General features: G+C 47.4%; 1 protein-coding gene and 1 long non-coding RNA gene across 2 annotated transcripts; both read left to right on the top strand.

The window, feature by feature from the left end:
• The first annotated feature begins 1,686 nt into the window (after positions 1–1,686).
• Positions 1,687–4,306, top strand: LOC148117386 (uncharacterized). The gene is made up of 3 exons (XR_015737080.1): positions 1,687–1,801; positions 3,860–4,024; positions 4,173–4,306. It is a non-coding gene; the product is annotated as an uncharacterized LOC148117386 (long non-coding RNA).
• Positions 4,307–4,535: 229 nt separating this feature from the next.
• Positions 4,536–9,510, top strand: LOC148117385 (doublesex- and mab-3-related transcription factor C1-like). Its single transcript, XM_087903169.1, has 8 exons — positions 4,536–4,649; positions 4,801–4,965; positions 5,108–5,265; positions 5,570–5,628; positions 5,944–6,080; positions 6,801–6,861; positions 7,035–7,164; positions 8,968–9,510. Exons 1-7 carry the CDS (start codon positions 4,546–4,548, stop codon positions 7,158–7,160), a joined length of 810 nt encoding a protein of 269 aa, XP_087759295.1. The 5' UTR covers positions 4,536–4,545; the 3' UTR covers positions 7,161–7,164; positions 8,968–9,510.
• Positions 9,511–19,336: the final 9,826 nt, after the last annotated feature.

The following is a 19,336-nucleotide window of genomic DNA, read 5'->3' as shown; positions in this document are numbered from 1 at the left end:
AGCATATGCTAACCCCGGTGGTACACACTTCTTTTCAATTAAAAGTAAGCTTAGCTGGCAATATTGGGAAGAATCTACAAATTCTTATTTGTAGATTCATATGCTGTGTTCACAAAAGAGCAAGTAGAGTCACAAGTGATTCCAGGCGGGCACAGTGCATTAATGGATTTTTTAACAGATCTTTGTGACCTGCTCGAGGGATGTTCATCAATCTTTTAAAGAAACGGGCAAGGAAAAAGCAAGAAAGGAAGGAATGAACGAGTGTAGTAAGCAAAGAAGAGAGGGAGATGGACAGGAAAGGAAGTAGGGCTACTCGGAGGTGCACGGATGAAGGAGAGGCTTTGAAAGTGACTACAGAAAGGGAGAGCTGGAAAAAAAGTTTTTTCATCTGAGAATGTTGGTAACATCTTACTAACAGCGGCAACAACTCAAACAAGGCCCTCTATCCCCATCCTTAAACCTTATTAGACTGCCTTCTGTGGAGCCACGATAACCCTGAAAACAGCAACAACAAAAGCCACAAAACGTATCTGCTTTTAATTGAGTGAGAGGCACAGAAAAGACTCAGAACTTGAGTGAGTGAGTGAGTGTGTGTGTGTGTGTGTGTGTGTGTGTGTGTGTGTGTGTGCTGTAATATAATGGATTCAATGTGGTGGCTGACTTTTGGAACGGTGCACCAGTTGGAAAGATCCAGTGTATGACTGTCAGTTAAAATCAAGTGAAGTTTTTCCTGCCAAGCAGATATCAGACAGGAGAGGGACGCTACTCTAATGTGTTCTGGGATAAGAACGACACAAGGTGTACCAGATAGAATGTACAAAAGAGAAAACTAAAAACATAAAGTGGGGCATTCAAAATATGACAGAGCCACAGGGAGAGGCGTCCTGACCCGATGAATAGGAAGGCCAGGTAGTCTGTGGATAACCTGCTCCCTCTTAATTCGTCCCCAGAATCAAAGGAAATGCAGTCTGAAGTCTTCACTGCCGAGAGTGTACTGGGGAACTGACGTTCGAGAACTCACATACACATGGGAGAACAAAAGAAAAGGAAGAGGCAAGTTACATTTGGGTCTGTGGAACAAGAATTAGGAATGTTTCCTAGCAGACATCGTGTCCTGCAATGGACTGACAAGCAAACAAAGGAGCAAGCAAACAAAGAAGCAAAAACCTTTGTCAGTGTAGAACTAGCAGAGAAACCGTGGGATTTATCCCTGGAACAGGAAAGAGAGCTCAGAGACAGTCTCAAACAAGGCAGAGGGAAGAGCGTTCCCAGACGTGCAAGTGTTCTCTGAGGGTTTTACGATGGCTACTGCTGAAAGAGAAAACAAGATGTGAGGACGGATGGCCGTCCACGACAAGCTTGCACGCTGGACTTTGAAAGGGCAAATTACAGTTTAGCGAGGAGACCTACTACTGAAACTGCATGCACACCTCAGGCAGGCACATGCAGAGACACCCATCACCAAATGGAAGCGATTTGTTTAGAACCACCACTAGAGAGTGCAAACCTTAATTTGTTCCTCCCGGGCTAAAGGCAGGGCCAGCTAAGTGAGCACTCCTAACCACTAGAGCCTACAGGCCCCACCTGCCCTGTTGGCGGAAGTGGTTCACAGAGCAGCAACCAGGGGGCGGGTTTCAAGGGACGTGCTGGAAGCTCATTGGCCTCTGTGGCAAGGCGGTGGGTGGAGCCAAATACCGCCCAGTCGCCACCGAGGACTGAGGAGAGAGGATCGAAGAACAGAGCTGCCGTTTCTCTCGGGGGCTCAAGCCCCTTTTTCTGAAGGGCTGGCGAGTTTCTCTAAGTATGACCTTCCTATTCTTCTGTGCCTTTTTCTTTTTCTCTCCCTCACGCTAAGGTGCCTATTTCCCTCAGCTCTAGGCCTCTTTAGGCGCGAAGCCTGCTGGAGATGGCGACATCCTGGACGACGGCTCCTCACCTCAACCAGGCCCCTCTACCCACACAGGCTGTGCCCAGGCCCCACGGGCCTTGGCCCGACACCGTCAGAGAGCACCTATCTCCAGGTCGCCTGGCAGTCTGGCAATCGCCGCAGAACCGTTGAGGCAGGGAGAGGGTGTGAGGGAAGAGAAGGAGCCATAACTGGGTCCCAACCTTCGAAGTGTTGAGGCGCGTCTGCAAGACTGGTGTACAACTGGGGAGAGAATGTGGGTTTGGCGAAAGAAGAGGGCCTGTGTGGAGCCGACAGAAGGCTGAGTCTGCCGCATAGTTTGTCTTTGGGCTAGGTCAGGGACCGGTTCTCTGCATGGGCTTCAGAAAACGTCTGTCCCGTGTAGAATGCTCGGAAAAAAAGAAAGGGTAAAAGAATGTAACTGAGAGAGATCTGGATGGAATTCGCGAGACTACTGTTTGTGTGAAACCCAGCATCTCACTAGTTAGCTCGAGTTGCCCTCAGTCGTGATAGCCCCGCTACCCCAGGTTGATGGGTAGGTATGACTCCCGTGTCTGCTGCCTTCAGAAAGACAGTTTGATTTCATGGGCAGGTGTGGGAGTGGTCTGCGGGACAAAAGGATAATCGGTTGAAAGGGAGAGCAAGGTGGTAATAAAGATTAAAGTGTGCTGTGAGGGAAACTTGAAGGGAGAATGAAAGGAAATTGAACGCAGGGCGTCCATGAGACTACTGAGTGCCTGGTGAATGTTTTCCCATGTGGGGAGTGAAGGGATGGAGGGCACCTGGGAAGACAGCTGTCAGCTTCTGGGCTTTGGTGTGATCGCCGAGGGAGTCCTGAGGCTTCCTGTGCATTCTTCCTGTGTGAGTGCATTGTGAGTCTGAGGCGATCTACCCTGTAAAGGAGCCAATGCCAAGACATTCTTGGGGGTGATGGTGAGGGGAGGTGGTGGGTGAGAGGACATCCTGGTGAGGGTGGAGACTCTGTAAGCACAAAAGGGAGACAAAGGCCAAGGGAAACCATGGCAGGACAAATTGGTAGTAGTAGTAGTACTATTGGGGAGCCTGTTGGAGAAGATTCTAGCCACCGGAGAGGGGTTATTTTTGTTTGTTTATTCGTTTGCTTTGCTTTGTCTTATTTTCTTTTTGCTGAGATAAGAGCAGTTACTCTTTTTCTTTCCAAAATTTTTACTACATTTTAAAATTTATTTTGCATACCAACCATAGTCTCCCCTTCCTCCTCTCCTCCCACTCCCTACCATCACCTCTTTCTACCCACCCCAATTCACTCCTCAGAAAGTGTAAATCCTCCCATGGGAGTCAACAAAACGTGGCCCAACAAGTTGAGGCAGGAACAAGTCCCTCTGCCTTGCATCAAGGCTGAGTGAGGTAGCCCATTATAGCGAATAGTTTCCAAAGAGCCAGCTTATGTGCTAGTGACAGATCCTGGTCCCACGGCTAGGGGTCCTACGTGCAGACCAAGCTACACAACTGTCCCCCACATGCAGAGGGACTAGGTCGGCCCCGTGCCGGCCCCCTAGCTGTTGGTCTGGTGACTGCGGACTCCCACAAGCTAGGATCACAGTCTCTATGGGTTTTCCCATCATGATCTTGACCCCTCACACACACCTTGCTCATATAATCCCCTCCTCCTCTGGACTCCCAGAGCTCAGCCCAGGGCTTGGCTGTGGATCTCTGCATCTGCTTCCATCAGTTACTGGATGAAGTTTCTATGATGACAATTAGGACGGCTATCAATCTGGTTCTGAGGGGAGGCCAGATCAGGCACCCTCTCCACTATTGCTAGGAGTCTTAGCTAGGGTGATCCTTGTGGATTCCTGGAAGTTTTCCTGGCACCAGGTTTCTCCCTAACATCATAATGTTCCCATTTTCATTGGAAAAAGCAGCTACTCCTAGGCCATGGGGATCCAGTGGTATTTCTGCTCTCCACCCCAGAACCATGGAACAGCAAGACGAAGTGGATGTTGTCAGTGTGCCCTCCGACTCGGAATGTAACATGGGGAACGAGACTGGAGCCCCACTGGTCTTTTGTCCTGGCCTCAGAGGACGTGCAAGCCGCTGTGGCAGAGGCCGCAGTTCTACCACCAGAACCCAGGCCAGGTGAGAAACCCGCCTTCTTGTGCCTATGGTGTCTAGGTAGGGGAGGGGGTACGGCTTGCTTTGCAAGTGGAGATACACTGGTCTGGGGAATACACGGGCCAATGCAGTGGCGTTGGCGGTACAGTGGCATTTCGGCTCTCCACCCCAGACCTATGGAACAAAAAGACAAAGTGGATGTGTGCTTCTGGCCCCACAACACGGAATGCAGCATGGAGAACGAGACTGGAGCCCCACTGGTCGTCGGTCCTGGCCTCAGAGGGCCTGCAAGCCACCGTGGCAGAGGCCACAGATGTGCCACCAGGACCCAGGCCAGGTGAGTGAGCCGCCTCCTCGTGAGTGTGGTGTCTAGGCTGGGGAGAGGGTCAGGTTCCCTCTGCACTTGGGGATACATGGCATGGGGGATACTCATGGGGATACAGGGGCCATGGAGGTATAGTGGGGTTTCTGCTCTCCACCCCAGAACCATGGAACCAAAAAGCAAAGTGGGTGTCCACTTCTGGCCCTCCAACTTGGAATGTAACATGGGGAACGAGACTGGAGCCCCACTGGTCATTGGTCCTGGCCTCAGAGGACGTGCAAGCCGCCGAGGCAGAGGTGCCACCTGTGGTACCAGGGCCCAGACCAGGTGAGTAACCCGCCGCCTCGTGAGTATGGTGTCTAGACTGGGGCTCAGAGGGTCAGGCTCCCTCTGCACATGGGGATACAGCAGCATGCGGGATGCTCATGGAGGTGCAGTGGCCGTGGGAGTACAGTGGCATTTCTGCTCTTCACCCCAGAACCGTGGATCAAAGCAACCAAGTGAATGTCTGCTTCTCGCCCCCCAACTTGGAATGTAACATGGGGAACGAGACTGGAGCCCCACTGGGAATCGAATCTGGCCTCAGAGGACATGCCAACCACCCCGGCAGAGGCCACTGTTGTGCCACCAGGACCCAAGCCAGGTGAGAATTGCATTCCTCACACTCTCAGGTCTTTGAGTGTCTCAGGTGTGCTGCCTCCTTTTGGGTATCCTGTGTGAGTTGGGGAGGCGGTCGGGCCCCCTTTGCACAAAATTAACAGGAGTCCTCCATACCCCTACTGTAGGGAGCACAGCGAGGCCCTGCCTGCTCTGGGTTCTGAGAGGAAGGTGCATGGTGCACTGCTAAAGAGAAGACAGGTTCGACTACTAAGGACGACTAGGGCTGTAGCCGGCAAACCCCTCTGTCAGGGCAAGAAGTCCTCTGCCAAAGCAAGAGGTCACAGTGAGTGTCCTTGGCTGGGGAGGGAGGCTGGGTTTGATTGGAGGGAAGTGCAGCGTGAGTAACTATGTAGCCAGCCCTGTCTGTCTGAGAACTGCAGTGTGACCCTGAGCGAGTACACCCTGGACCTCAGTGCCCCAGGTAGAAGACATGGTATCAATGATAGCAGCACTAGTTTTCAGGAAGCAGAGATTTGGGGTGGGCTCTTTGCACAGGTCCATTGTGAGGAGTTCTCAGAATGGTGGTGAGTATCTGCGGGAGAGGCTGGCAGGCAGCCAGCGGGAAGGAATTGGTGGTCTTTTTACAGCTGAGAATGAGAACACTGTAAGCCAGCCTGAAGTCCTGCCCCTCACAAGCCCCCAGGAGGTAAGGAGAATCTGTTGCTAGAGTGGGCGGCTCCTGCCTTTCACTGTCAAGTCCCTTTCAGCTGTGTCTTAAAGTCAGGGCTTCCACCTCTAACACTTGGTCAGCACACAGCCTTGTGTGTGGCCCTGGGAAAGGTCACTTCCCCTTGGGCCTCGGTCTCCTCAGTGCCGGTAGACCATGCTGAGATTGGAGTGGGGTTCTGCAGGCTCCTCAGAGCCCTGACATCCTGGGTACCTGCCCTCAGCCTAAAATTTGCCCAGCCCTTCTCTTCCTGGCTGGCCCGGAACCCAATCCCCGTGGTCCATGTCTCTGCAGGAGAGCTCCCAAGGGCCTCCGTTCCTCTGCTGGCCCCCAGCATTTTCACCTGCGCCCTACATGACAACGACATTGGGCCAGCGGTTGATTGCTTTGCCTTCCATGGTGGTCCATGAGGCTTTTGCCGTGTCCGACCCGTGAGTAGAGAGGGACCATGGAGCCGGCTGTGTCTCCTGTCAGTGTGTGTCCAGCCCCGGGATTGCTGCAGTAGGAGAAGCAGGAAGGGGATGATTGTGGGAAGGAGAAGGCTACTTGTCAGGCCGTGGGGGCAAGGACAGGATCCTCTCCGGATTTGACAGTTCCCACTCCAGAGACTTGGTACATGTGGCTTTATTTTCCAAGCATGCATTTCCTAGTGGGCATTTTGTCAAAAGCTTCCTATACCTCTCCCACTGAAGAAAGCACCGGCGCAAGGCCTGCCACACAGTGGGCCTTCAACACGTGGGCACTGCTTCTCTACATGGCTACAGATGGGTGAGACAGAAGGTCCTGGTGAAACCTAGGGTCATGCTGGCAAGAGCCAGTCCCCGAAAAGAGAAGGCCACCATATCTCTGCAGGGACTTTGCAGATCAAAATGCAAAAACTGGTGGTTCCCTGATGTCTTCCTCAATGTGTATCTGGGAGAGAATTAAAAAGGGCTTGTAACAATTAATGTCTCAGGAAAAAACGTGTCAGACGGGGTGTGGAAAGGAAAACAGGCTGTGCAGGACAAAGGGCATGCCCAAGCCATGGTGTCTAAGGTCTCCCACAGTCCTTCAGACGCCTACCTTCTGGTACTGCAGAAACCTTGTCAGTCTCAAAGTATCGGTGCTGCCCACCCATCCAAGTGTTTAATCCCCTCACCTCTTGTTTCCAGATGCACGGATCTGACCCCCCTGCCATGTTCCTCCATGGAGTATCATCCACCAGAGCCACAGGTCCCTGCAGAGAAGTTTGGGCTCCAGAATGTTGGGCAGGAGGAGCTAAGTGGATGTGTCGAGCAGACCGCCCAGGGGTTTGGGAGCAGCTGGGCACTGAAAGGGCATTTGTACTTCTGAGAAGAGGTGGTGGGTGCCCAGCTCCTGTTCTCCTCACACCTGTTTCTCTACAGGGCCCCGTTGCCCCTGACCAGGCCTCGGTTTCTGCCACCTTCGAGTGTGAGGAGATACTGGAGGCTGCCGCGGCCCTGATGACTCTGAAGAACTCTTCTTGGACCTGGCGCCAGACCCACAGCTAACCAGGTAGCTGGCTTCTTCAACAGGACCATGGGGTGGAGATGGGTGGGAGATGGGAGGCTCTGTGGCAAGTTGGTCATAGCTGGGCACAAGGGGGTAAGTTGGTAGCTTGAATGACTTGGGGCAGGGTACCCCAGACGTCTGGAGCAGACTTCAGAGAGGGCACTTGAGGATTGCTCAGAGAATGCCCAGCTCCTCTAGTTTTGTGCTCACCAGCAACCGGCTGGTGTCCTGATGTCCAGAGAGAGAAGGAGACCGAGGCTCTTGGGGGTTGCAGGCACTTGCCCCAGGGCGGGCCGCATGTTACATGGAAGAAATAGAATAAGCCAGGATCCTGCTTCCTCACCCAGGCCCCGTGGCCCCATTCTACTGCATACCGTAGTGGTCTGTAGAAGACATACATGGAAGGAGATATATATAGTCTCTGGTCTCAGGGCGAATCTCAGTCCAGATGCGCAGCCTGGGTTCCTCCTCAAGGTGTATTTTGCCACCAAATCTCTAATGGCCCACCCAGAGGGCAAGGGCCTCATGAGCTGAGAAGCCAATTAAACGTCTAGGGTGTCTGGAAAGCAAGGCTGGACACTGTCGAGCACAGAGGCAAATGGGGCCTAGGGAGTGTAGGAGGCAGCCACCCCGGACAGACCTGCTGGAATGGAAGGGTCACGATGAAGCTGGAGAGGTGGCTGACTGATCACAGGGCTCTGGCAAGGGTGGGAGAGGAATCCTAGGCCAGGGCTTCTCGAAGCTTCCTGCCTTGAAACCCCTTTCCAACTGAAGAAATGTTTATAGGACCCATACACAAGCAAAACATTTACAGACAATAAACTATAAAGAAATTTAATTCAATACTAGTCCTTGGTGTACATGTAATTTCCCATTTATTAAAGATAAATGTGAATGCCAAGGAAATGGACGTGCTTGTTTAATTTTGCCCAAAGAGTTAAATCTTAACCCAAAATTGGACACTGTGGGGCACAAAGTATCTTCCACATTTTTCCGAGTGGATTGGTACTTTTAATTTATTATCTATCGTCAGTGTCGAGGATGCTGCATCACAGAGATATGGAGTGAAAAATGGCAGAAGTATGTTTAGGGCCACGTCTCAAGTGTCAGGAGTACCGCCTAAATCCCAAGCCAAAACTCATCTGACAGTTTTTCACAAGCTTCAAGTCAGCACCTCAAACAGCAGTTTTAAAGTCAAGCATCCTAAAACATGGCGAGGAACCACAGAAGGAAAATATTTAGAGGTTTTTGTTTGCCTCATTTAAACCACCATGTTTCTGTTAGAGCCCTCAAACAGGTCTCAAAGCAACCTTTAAACAGGAAGGGAAAGACTGATACCCCAGGCCATACTCTGACTTTCCCATACCAGCACTTATTCTGAAACAACACCAGTGTGTGTTCCCCCTCTTCTCTCGGTCTCTGTCTCCTTCTCTCTCTCTTTCTTACACACACACACACACACACACACACACACACACACACACTCACACACACACACGTCTGTGCATGCACATCTAGGCCAGGGACCTGGGTCATGGAAATCCAAAGAGCTTTCCTGACATCAGGAAGGCTATATTAGAGACCATGAGCTTGACTGGAATAGGTTGGTGGTCGGTGATGGAGGAATGAGGAGGGAATGTGAGGCTGGAGGTGGGGAATCCAGGCAGGAATATGTCTGTCAATCCACATGTGTCAGTGACAAATCTTCAATTACAGGAGACAAAGAAGAAAGGGGAGCGAGTCAGGAAAGGGATTCGGGGATTTGTGATCCTTAGGTGGTCCTCATCTCATCCTTTCTCCCTTCAGGTCTTGCATGAGTTGGAGCAGTGAAGCCTCCCAGCCCCTCCTTGTGACTGGGATCCACTGGCTGGCTCCCTCTCGCTTCCTACTGGGAATCCGGCCTGCACCTGCCTCTTGAGCTTAAGGGCCCAGAGAAGGGGGTGCAGGTTTGTTCGAGCACTGAGTAGTTTATAAGTTGTACAATTCCTGTCTGGAATGCTTACATGTGCTTTATAAGCCTTCAGGCATTTCATAAGCTTTCAGACTCTTTTCATAATGTACATCAGTTCCTTGGCTTACATACTATGTTTTGTACCTCCATCCCTTGTTCCTTTGGAAGCTAGCACATTTTAATGTATGTTGTGTAGGTAACATGATAATATGGCCTGCCCATTGGTGGGATTCTGCATGGGTTGGTATTGCCAGTGTTTGCATTTGTTTTGTGATGGTGTATGTGCCTGGGCACTCCTGTACTTAATACCTGCATTGTGGACACATGAGATGTTTCAGTTTGTGTCTAGGCCTGTGTATGTGAATAAATAAACAATAAAACATTGGTGAGAAGCACTACTCAGGTCTTCACTGTAACTGGCTACACTTTCCCCAATGGTCCCTCTTCTGGGACTCTGACCCTACCACTTGTTCCAAGCCTTAGTCACTCTGCACACCTGTTAATGTCTTCAAAACATGTACCACCCCAAATAGAGACTCTTACACCTTACCGAGCGTGGCTGTAGCATGTAATTTTGCCTTGGCACCCTCTGGATTTTTTGGGTTAAGGCTTCACCCCAGCCCCTGGCATCCTTATATTCCAAAAATCTGATGTTTAGGTGAAATTTTGCTTCCATGTCCCCTCCCTTGGACATTGCCTCAGTCCAGACTCCACCTCTGAAAAAGCCCACCAAATAGTGAACATCCCTCAGAGATGCTCAAAACCACTCCCACATTGTATTGAAACAGCAACCCTGAGAACAAATATATGTTTCTCTGGTCTTCCTTCCCCTGCCTCCCTGGGAGCTTTTGTATCCACTAAACCTGAGCTTTTTCTAATTCTTTTTTTTTTTATTTTGCTTTGTTTTTCGGTTTGATTTGGATTATTGTGTTGGTGGTGAGTTTTATTGGGCTGCAAAAATTTTACATCTGGAGGTCCCACCGACAGGTTTGCTTTTCTCACATGCCAAGGGTCACATCCTGGGTAAACACCTCCCCACCCCCCCCGCTCATGCCAGGCTAATATCGGCTTTGTCTGGGTAACTTCCGATTTCCAAGTTCTTGCCTTTAGAGGCCCAGCGAGTCATACAATTCAGGCTGTCCTAGAAATATGCATTCTTTCCAGGGTCCCAATCTGACCAGAATAAGGACCTGCCTTTTTCCAGGGATTAGGGTCTCCCTTGTCTTTCTGGGATCCTTTGTCAAAATACATCCTGTTAAGGAATTTCTTACACCCATCTGGTTTTTGTGCCCCAAAGTATATCACTGTGGATTCACTGTGCTAAACATAGAGTCCCAAGTCTAGGGATGGACTTAGAAAAGGAATGCTGACAATTCGATTCCTGATCTCCAAATGCCCTTGGGCCTCTTTGTATAAAATCTTTTTCAGTTGGGAATATCTGACACCTTATGTATCTTATACCTAAAATATGTTTTCCTGGCACAAAACAAACAAGCCCCCAAAGGCCCATGATTTCTGGATGCTATGCTTCTTCTCCTGTTCCCCCTCTCTAACCTCCATCCTTGCTTCTCTAGTTGTTTGTTCTTGGACTGACAGATAGTCAGTCTTACGTTATAAGGAGTAAAGAAAAATAAGCCATTTAAAAATGGAAAATTAACAGAGGGTCTGGATTATGTATATAATTGTGCAATCTTTATATTTTGTTGACCATTTATGAACTAAGTACAGAGAGACATTTCATAGTGTGGGCTGCTAAGCTAAACCAGCATGTGTATTTTAAAGGTATCATGACTTACAAACTTGAGTCTAAGAATATGTTGTTTTAGAAATGAGGTTCTTCTTTTGTTTTTAAGAAAATGAGAATTTATGGATGGCTTCCAGATCAATATGGTTTGATAGATCACGCCCCCATGATAGGTTGTAGTGAACACCCTCAATAAGTACTTCGCCCAGCTGCTGACTGCGATGAACCTAGCACACAGGATACACCATCGAAGACCTGATTAACAGTGCCTCCAATCAGCTGGAGGCAGGATGGAAGATACTAAGCCCATATTCCCAAATATTGTGTATAAATGTTTATTTACATTTAAAGGGAGATATGCTATAGAGTTGGATACATTGCATTAGCATGCATTTTGGTTTACTGATAGAAATTTAAGGTCAATTTTGTTATATGTATATTTCTGTGTTGGATCCCAGGCCTTTCCTAGCTCCTCGAGGTGCTATGCAGGACTGTTTACCCAACCAGTCTAAGCTTCCTGCCATCTCCTCTGCTTGCTCCACTGGCTAGGGGAATTAGCATAGAGAGCTTTAGCCTATATTGGCATGGTAATTCCACCTGCAAAGAAAGGTTCTTGCAGCGGCGCCTGCCACGTCTGTCACTGCAGCTTGCTCAGTACCCCTCCCCGGTTCCTCCTGTCACTCAGCACCAGGCGCCCAACACCTTGATCTCACTCCAGATGGAAGGGGGTTCTCGTGCTTCGGCCCCCAAGTATTTAAACCTGGAATTTCGCAGAATAAAGTTGACATTTATGTTTTGGGCAAATGATCCAGGTCTCTGTGTGTGTGTGTGTGTGTGTGTGTCTGTTTTTAACTCCTAGGACATTGTTCCAAGCTCGTGGTTCGATACGGGAAGCGTGCACCCGTATCGGGGAATAGGGGCTCTCAGAATTGGGTGGAACATTTCTGCTCTTGATTAAGGTTTTGTGATTGGGTATTTCATTTAAAAATATAATGTGTAATTAAGAAAAATAGGTTATTAGATAGCCATCTATAATAGTCAAGCTTGTAGTCACATTAGTTAGAATTTTTAGATGTATAGAGATATATTTCAATTAGATAGGTAATCTTCAAATCTTTCAGAATATGGCATTTAAAGTGTGTTAAGAACTTAGGACTTTTCATGACAACGACACACTTCTGCTCCTAGCAGCACCAGTCTACTTCAAGAGGAAGATGGGCATTAAAGAGGCTCCCTATGGAGTTTGTGAGATGAACCGGACATGCAGGATCCACAGAGAAATGACTGATAAAACTCGCCTAATCGTGAGATGATTTTTCAGGATTCCTGCTTCATGAAAGTATCTGCGAGACATTCTGAAGGATACAGAATACCGAAGAGTGTTTGTAAATGCCTATAAGATGTTGAGAAAAGTTGGATTAACCAATAATGTGACGAAGCATGGTACTGATCTGATGATACTAGTAAAATTTGATATTGACCAATAATGCTGAGAAATATGATATTGACCTAATGGTTTTTGTAACCGCTGAGAAAAGTTTGTCATACCATGTAAATGATGGGGTTTAATGCGTATGTTAAAGATTTTTAGATTTTGATACAATGTATAAGATTTAAGAGGTTCTCCTGTTAAAAGAAGTCTCCCATTGGGGGATTGATTTATATCAGTGAGTGATTACAGTCTGTCTGAAATTTCACTTAATTGAAACATTACATAAGAGAAGAGGGTGGTTTCATGGCAGCCTTGGCTTTATCAGGTGCAGAGATTAACAAGGGAATAGGGACCAGAGAGAATGTTGAACTTTTCAGTTGGAGTGCTGTTACACAGAAGAGAGGTCAGTAGGACCCTGTCAGCCCTGAATCACACCTGGATAAATTATAGGTAATTATTTGTGGGAAGTACTACGTGCACTGGTGGATCCCACTACAGCCTTGTGCCTCACAAGTAACTTCCCTGAGCCTCTTACAGGTTGGATGCCCTTTGCTTATCGCCAGGGTAACACATTCAGTTCCTGGGACACATTGCAATGCTTTAAATCTTGCTTGCTTACGTACACCAGGACTAAGAGCAGTGTCAGACCAAAGAATAGTCCCGCCATGTCACCAGCCCTCTTACTATGAGCAGGTATGTATCTTCAAGAATTCTGCAAACATGCATTTACATACATCCATGTGTCCCCATGCATATACACGGTTCTGTTTTCTTGGCATAAAAATAGGCCCATACTTCAGAGTGTCAAAACATTTGGTTTTTATCATTTTCCTTGAGGACTAGGTAATTTTCCATGTCATCTCATGGAACACCATCACATGGTGTTTGTAACATGTAATGTACTGCCTTATTTGTGTCCAGATGTAAGGACCTTGACCTGGCTCTTTACAGTTTTCAACTTTTCACATGATTCTTAAGTACCCTCATTCCAGAGTCTGTTTCTCTAGAGGAGAAACAGGGACACGGAATTTGAAGGCCACACTAAGCATACATTTAAAGAACCTCTAGTGAGTGTATCTCTAAGAAAGAGTTGTGAATCTGTAAGCCCAGGGTGGTGTTCACTGTCTTCAGCCTTGTTCATTTGGTTATCCCAGATACATTCCTCGAATGCCCGAAATCCGTATAGAAATTGGCTCTCCACCTGCAAACTCAGTGTCCAACATCTACTCTGTGGGTGTCTGGGCTTTGAATTGGGGGCAGTAAATGGGAGAATATGCATTAATGTTCCAGAGCAGAATCTAGGAGCCACACAATTTAGTGGATGCATAATTACCACCTCAGTTGGTCAGTACATGGTGCCCTAAGACAGGGACTGCTCATTCCCAAATCAGCAAGACAAAGTTCTGCCCATTGGAGTCTATGTATGGCAATTATGGCAGTGTCCCTAACAGAAGCCACACATTAGTGTGCAACAGATATGGCTGTACAAAGAGTACATTGTAAGTGGGCATGTGCAGTAAATCCTTGTGTAGAATCTCAAGGAAGGATTGATGGTGTGTGGACTGAGAGGGAAAGTCTCTTATAGAATCCCTTCATTTGGAAATGCCTGATGGATAGAGAAGCCTCCACGGACTGATTAGAAATATATCCAGCCATGTAGATGTTGGGCTTTCTAATGAACCATCTCTAGGTCATGACAGAAAGGCTAAAGCAATGCATACCCGAGTGGCTGCCCAAGTGGCAAAGCACAGATCATGTCCTCTGTGGCCTGGGGGAGCCTGAAGGAGCCATATAATTATGACATTGATAGTATTTAATCCAATCACCAGCCTGGCCACAGAAAAGGATGGAGTCCCCACCTCATATGGAAACCACGGCAAGAAGCAGAATTATGGGGTCAGGTCCCTGACACAGGAAGTCAAGGAGAGCAGGGAGATTTCAATGGGAATGAAAGGGATGATACAGGAAAGGCAGGGGGCTTAGAGGACAACGAAGGAACATGTCTGGCCCTCTGTCTAATCACAGGGCCTCATTCTGTGTTCTGATAAGGCTCCCTGTCTCTTCCTCAGAGCAGAATTGTTGAGAGATGTATCCTGTTTGATCTGCTTCCCTTTCAGGAGAACAAAGGTTTTTGGGCTACCTCCTGGAGATATATTTACCTACAGTTACTTATTATGCACCAGAGGCCTCCTGAATCAGTAGGAGATCACCTGAGAGTGGACAGTGGGTACCAGATCATCAGCCTTCACATTGGAACCTACTATTTCCTAAGTGCCAAGAGGATCCCACATACATCCTTAGATAGATAGATTGTGTGGATTACAACCAGTCTTGCCAGGTGGTGTCAGTCAAGTTCATGGAGTAACTGACCCAGTGCAGGGGCATCACATGATCTGTTCAAAGTCATAAAGATGACTCATACCAAACCTGGGACTTGACCCTAAGTCTGACTGAGAGGTGTGCACATCCTGTGTCCTCTGAGCCACATGAAACTCTCCCAGTCTGACTCAGGCCCACTGCCACTTGTCCACAGTGCCAGCTCTCAGGTAGTCCTGTTATCTTCAGTATTAGTGACTGACATCTAGTAAATCACACCAAATATACCAGCATTACAGAATCGTTATTCTCCCAGAGTTTCTTGGATCAGGGATTCTGCATGACTTGTCTAGGTCTTCCACTTTTCACCCTTGCTGACACCTATTTGTAATCAAAGTGTCAGATGCCCAAGGACTGTGATCTCATAGGTTGACTGAAGGTGAGACAGAATCCAGTTCCTAATGGGCTGCAGCATGAGGGCCTCAGTCTGTTTCTGTCTGTTAGATGTGTTTCTGCCACCAACTCATTGTAAGCTGTTCATCTGCACAGGGACATGTGCAGTTCGTACTGGAGGGAGGAAGTTTGCCTGCTAGTGGGAAGGCTTAGTCTTGTGACGGCCTGCCCTTGGGAAGCAAGGACTTACTACTATAGTTTCCAACTGCTGTTGGCTACAAGCATGGCGTTGGGTTGGGCCATTTCATCAGGACACAAGTGCCTGGAAGGAGGTTGTCACTGCGGGCTGTGTTAGAAGTGTGCTTACCACACGTTTCTGCACTATTTGGAGTATGCAGTAATGAAAGGTTGTAGGGGGACTTGTTCAAGGAAGGAAGGGATTAAATGTAGATTTGAGAACACTGAATGCATTCCTAATACTTAAGGGACAATTCCAGGGAAAGCAACAGCATTTATAGCAACACAGATTTAAGTAACCAGTGGGGTTCCCATGTTATTTTCTGTGTTTCTTTTTGAGGAGTTGAGGTGGTTCCCTAAGACCAAGTGGAGGTTCCATGACCACTGCATGTTTCATTATAGAGCCTGGTGCATCATGGTGAGGACCTTGGTGAACTAATGGCAGTCCCTTCAGCCCAACAGATTCATTTGGCATGATTCCCAGTACCCAGTGATCCAGATTCCCTAATCAGCGCCTTCGCCAAGATCCAACCAGTTTTTGTGCCAGTAGTGTTGATGCTGTGAATTTTCTCATCATCCGGACACAGAGGTAGATCACGCTGTGTTGTAATTTTACTGAATTCTCCCCCAAAGAAGAAATAGATGGGGTGACACATTTTGACATAAACAGCCCGAGGTGATAAATGATGGAAGTCTGTTGGGTAAGGTCATTATTGTCAGAATATAAGTTATCACTTTCCTCTAAGCCCTAAATGTGGTTTCTGATTTCTGGGACATTATGGTTCCTTCTGACCCAGCTCCACAGCCTTCAGCCCACTGCCCTCTTGTTCAGCACTAGAGAAGTCACTCAGTCACTGATGGAGACAATCACTCTCTATAAAATATTTGATATTTGGTATCCTTTATGTCTCAGAGTCACTTACTGTCACCTTCAGTAAAACACATAAACCGTATACCAAGGAGATGATAAGAGGACAAAAAAAAACATTATAAACCAAATCACAGAACTGTGCTTAGCAGTTGGGCAACTTGGAAAGTAAGGACTGGGAACAGCAGACAGAACTTGGTCATCATCAGAGAGTCATGTCTGTGTCACCGCTGATCTTTGAGATTCTGAGTGTGTCTGTTGGGAAGGAGAAAAGAGGGACAAGTTGGTCCTTGAACACCTTGAGGAATTGACACATGGGCTATGGTTCTCTTGGGACATAAATGGGGACAGATAGACTTGCTGCTATGAGAAAGGCAGAGACTGTGGTCACAAATATCTGTAATCAGAAGGTGGTGGTGGAGGTTCAGAAACTCAAGGACATGATAGTGATGTCTATGCCAGCATGGGCTCAAGGCCTTGTCTTGAAACAAAGATAAGGAAAGGAAAGGGATTCCTCTGAAAAGGCAGACTATAATGGATCATAGAAAATCCCACGTTTTAAGCAGAGTCAGTCCTCTTCAGGAAAGCTATCAAAGCCTGCTCTGACATTTGCTGCCTTTTACCAAGTGCTGATTGGGAGGATTATGTGGATACAGTGGGTCCAGGGCTGTATTCATGATCCCCAGGACTCGGTGACTTCAACATATCCTACTGATATGGGCCATCCCAGCCAGCCCATATCTATATTCATTTCATAGAGCAGTGACATCCAGAGACCTGGGTCACTAGCCTTTTGTGGGCAGTGATCAATCACATTGAAGGGAAAACAGACTCCACATGCTTTTGAGTTTGCTTATCATGGGGAAGAAAGGGCGATCCAGCCACCTTCACTGTCAAGCTAGGACCCCACGCTTTCCCCTGTAGGAGAAGGTCTCCAGCCAGCCACAGTTTTCCTCATACAGGAAGGTCCTGTCTCAGCCACAGCAGGTAGAGACATTCAGATTCTTCCAGAAGTGTGCTGTGCATTTGGTGTAGGAAAGGAGTTAGTGTCAGAGGTGTGCAAACCCCTTAATCCTGTTGTGTCTGTGAACGCTGAGATCCGGTCCCTTCTATGAATTCCATCCCTGTGTCCCTGTCCCAGTTTCCCACCGCCCCTTCTGCAGATGAGTACATGCTGGCCAAGCACTTGATACACTTCCCTCCCTCCTTTGAACCTTGGGATGCCTCAGTCACTTGTATATCTTTTTCTTGTCCTGTCCTCCTTTCTCCCCCAAGTCCATTCTAATCAAGCATACTACACCAAGGCCAATGGTGAAATGACTTATTGAAAGAGGTTTTCCCTACCATTTAGAATCCTCTAGCAATGATATTATAAGGCTTAAGACTTGGCATAAGGGGGAGTTTCAGATTGTTAACATCACATTTACCAAAAGGAAAACACAGTCACTTGTCAGTCACATCTTTCTAGATTCCAGCTCCATCCACATGTTGACAATTTCTGCAAACAGACAGGGAGACTCTTCCTGTATCTTAAATGGCCCATAAGCTCTCCATGACTAAAGCCCAAGGTCCACCAAGGATCTGTGATCAGACTCCAGGTTTCTCTTCCATGAATTGGTGGCAGCCAAGAGACTCCAGAGGGAAGCAAAGAGGCAGAAAACGTCTCACGAGACCCTGAAGCCGGGAGCAGAAAATCTTTTTCTCTTTGATGTACTCAACATGCTGCCACACCTTTTGTTTCATAACTGGTGTTTATTGGTAGTACATAGAACTGAGTTTTGTGCCGACAGTGTCATTCAAGTATAGGAGGAAGCTTGCCTCCACAACCCCTACTCTCCCTTCTGTTCTCCTCCTGCTTATGGCAAGTGCCTCAATGTCTTCTAGACTATTTCACTTCTTCTTTGATGTCATTTAGACATTCGTGATTTTATGAATATATAAAGTTTAGGATTCTCAAGTGTAAGAAAACATGCAAGATTTATCTGTCTGACTTACTTAACTTAAAATGCTACACTCCAAATGCAGAAGAATAAGACTATATCCCCACTTCTCTGTGGAGAAATCCATGGCAAGTGAACGACTAGGTTTACTGTAAGACCTGAAACCCTGATAATGAAAGAGGCAGATAGCATCACAGCCAAGGACTTCCTGAAAAGGCCTGTGCTTGTTTAGCAAATGAGGCCAGCAGCAAAGGGAGCAGTTAATCCACTGAAGAGATAGCGTCAGAATGGGGGATAATCTTCACTAATCACATCTGGTAGAAGAGAACTACCTAGCTGTTGAGTCTTGAAAAAGGGCAGCATATCTGAGGATCTCTCCATGGTCCTGATCTTGAGGATTCTCTAGCCTAGTATGTAGCAGAGCTGGAGAAAAGCGTGCTAGAACATGATTGGCCTTGAGACCCATGATATCTCAGATCCAGAACAATGATGTCTGTCAGAAGCAACTCTTAGTTTTACTGGTAACTCTTGTGAAGAGTGCCACCCTATCTAACCCAGGCTGGCCTTGAACTCAGAATCCTTCTGTCTCAGCCTTCCTATGCTGGGGATAGAGGCATACACCAACACAACCAATGTAATGTATGGTTCTGATCTGCAGTAGGAGGAGAAAGAATTTGAAGGTGTACCATGTGCAAACATTTCAAGTTAGAGGTATCCTTGCTGGCTGCTGTTTCCAAGAGTGTCTGAACTTGTACCTACCTGCAGTGTATGTCACCAGCTGGAATTCTTACAGTTTGTAGCGTTTCTCAGTTTACAACAGGATACAGGCAGCTGATTTCTATTCTGTTTCCTTCTGACTCATGACATGGTACTCTTATTCCTTTTGAGATGGCCATTTCATGTTTATATCTGCCATTCTCCAATTGTTGGTGTTCTCTTTTATTGTAGCTTATTCCTTTTTGTTCATTTGTTTGTTCATTTTTCCACTTTTGCCGTCAGAGTTCTCAGTGTGCTCCAATGTGTTTCTTCTGCATGGTTGAAATGAAGACTGTCTTGCTCTCAGGCTCATTCTTCTGTTTGCTATCTATTTCTTCTGATTCTTTAGATGATTTCCATTCACTTGCATAGTGGCTGTTTCTTTCATACTCATAATAACCATACGAGTGTGGCAAGATTTACCTGGATGTTCTGCTGGAAATAAAGCATCAATGAGACTTCAGGGGTTTCCCCTCCAGATTCTAACAGGCATCTCAATGTGTGTATGCTGGCCCTAATGCTATATCAGTACCTTGGG

This window comes from Myodes glareolus, chromosome X (assembly GCF_982192425.1).
Source record: "Myodes glareolus chromosome X, mMyoGla1.1, whole genome shotgun sequence".
In the NCBI taxonomy this organism is placed as follows: Eukaryota; Metazoa; Chordata; class Mammalia; order Rodentia; family Cricetidae; genus Myodes; species Myodes glareolus.
This window is presented reverse-complemented; position numbering and strand designations above follow the sequence as displayed.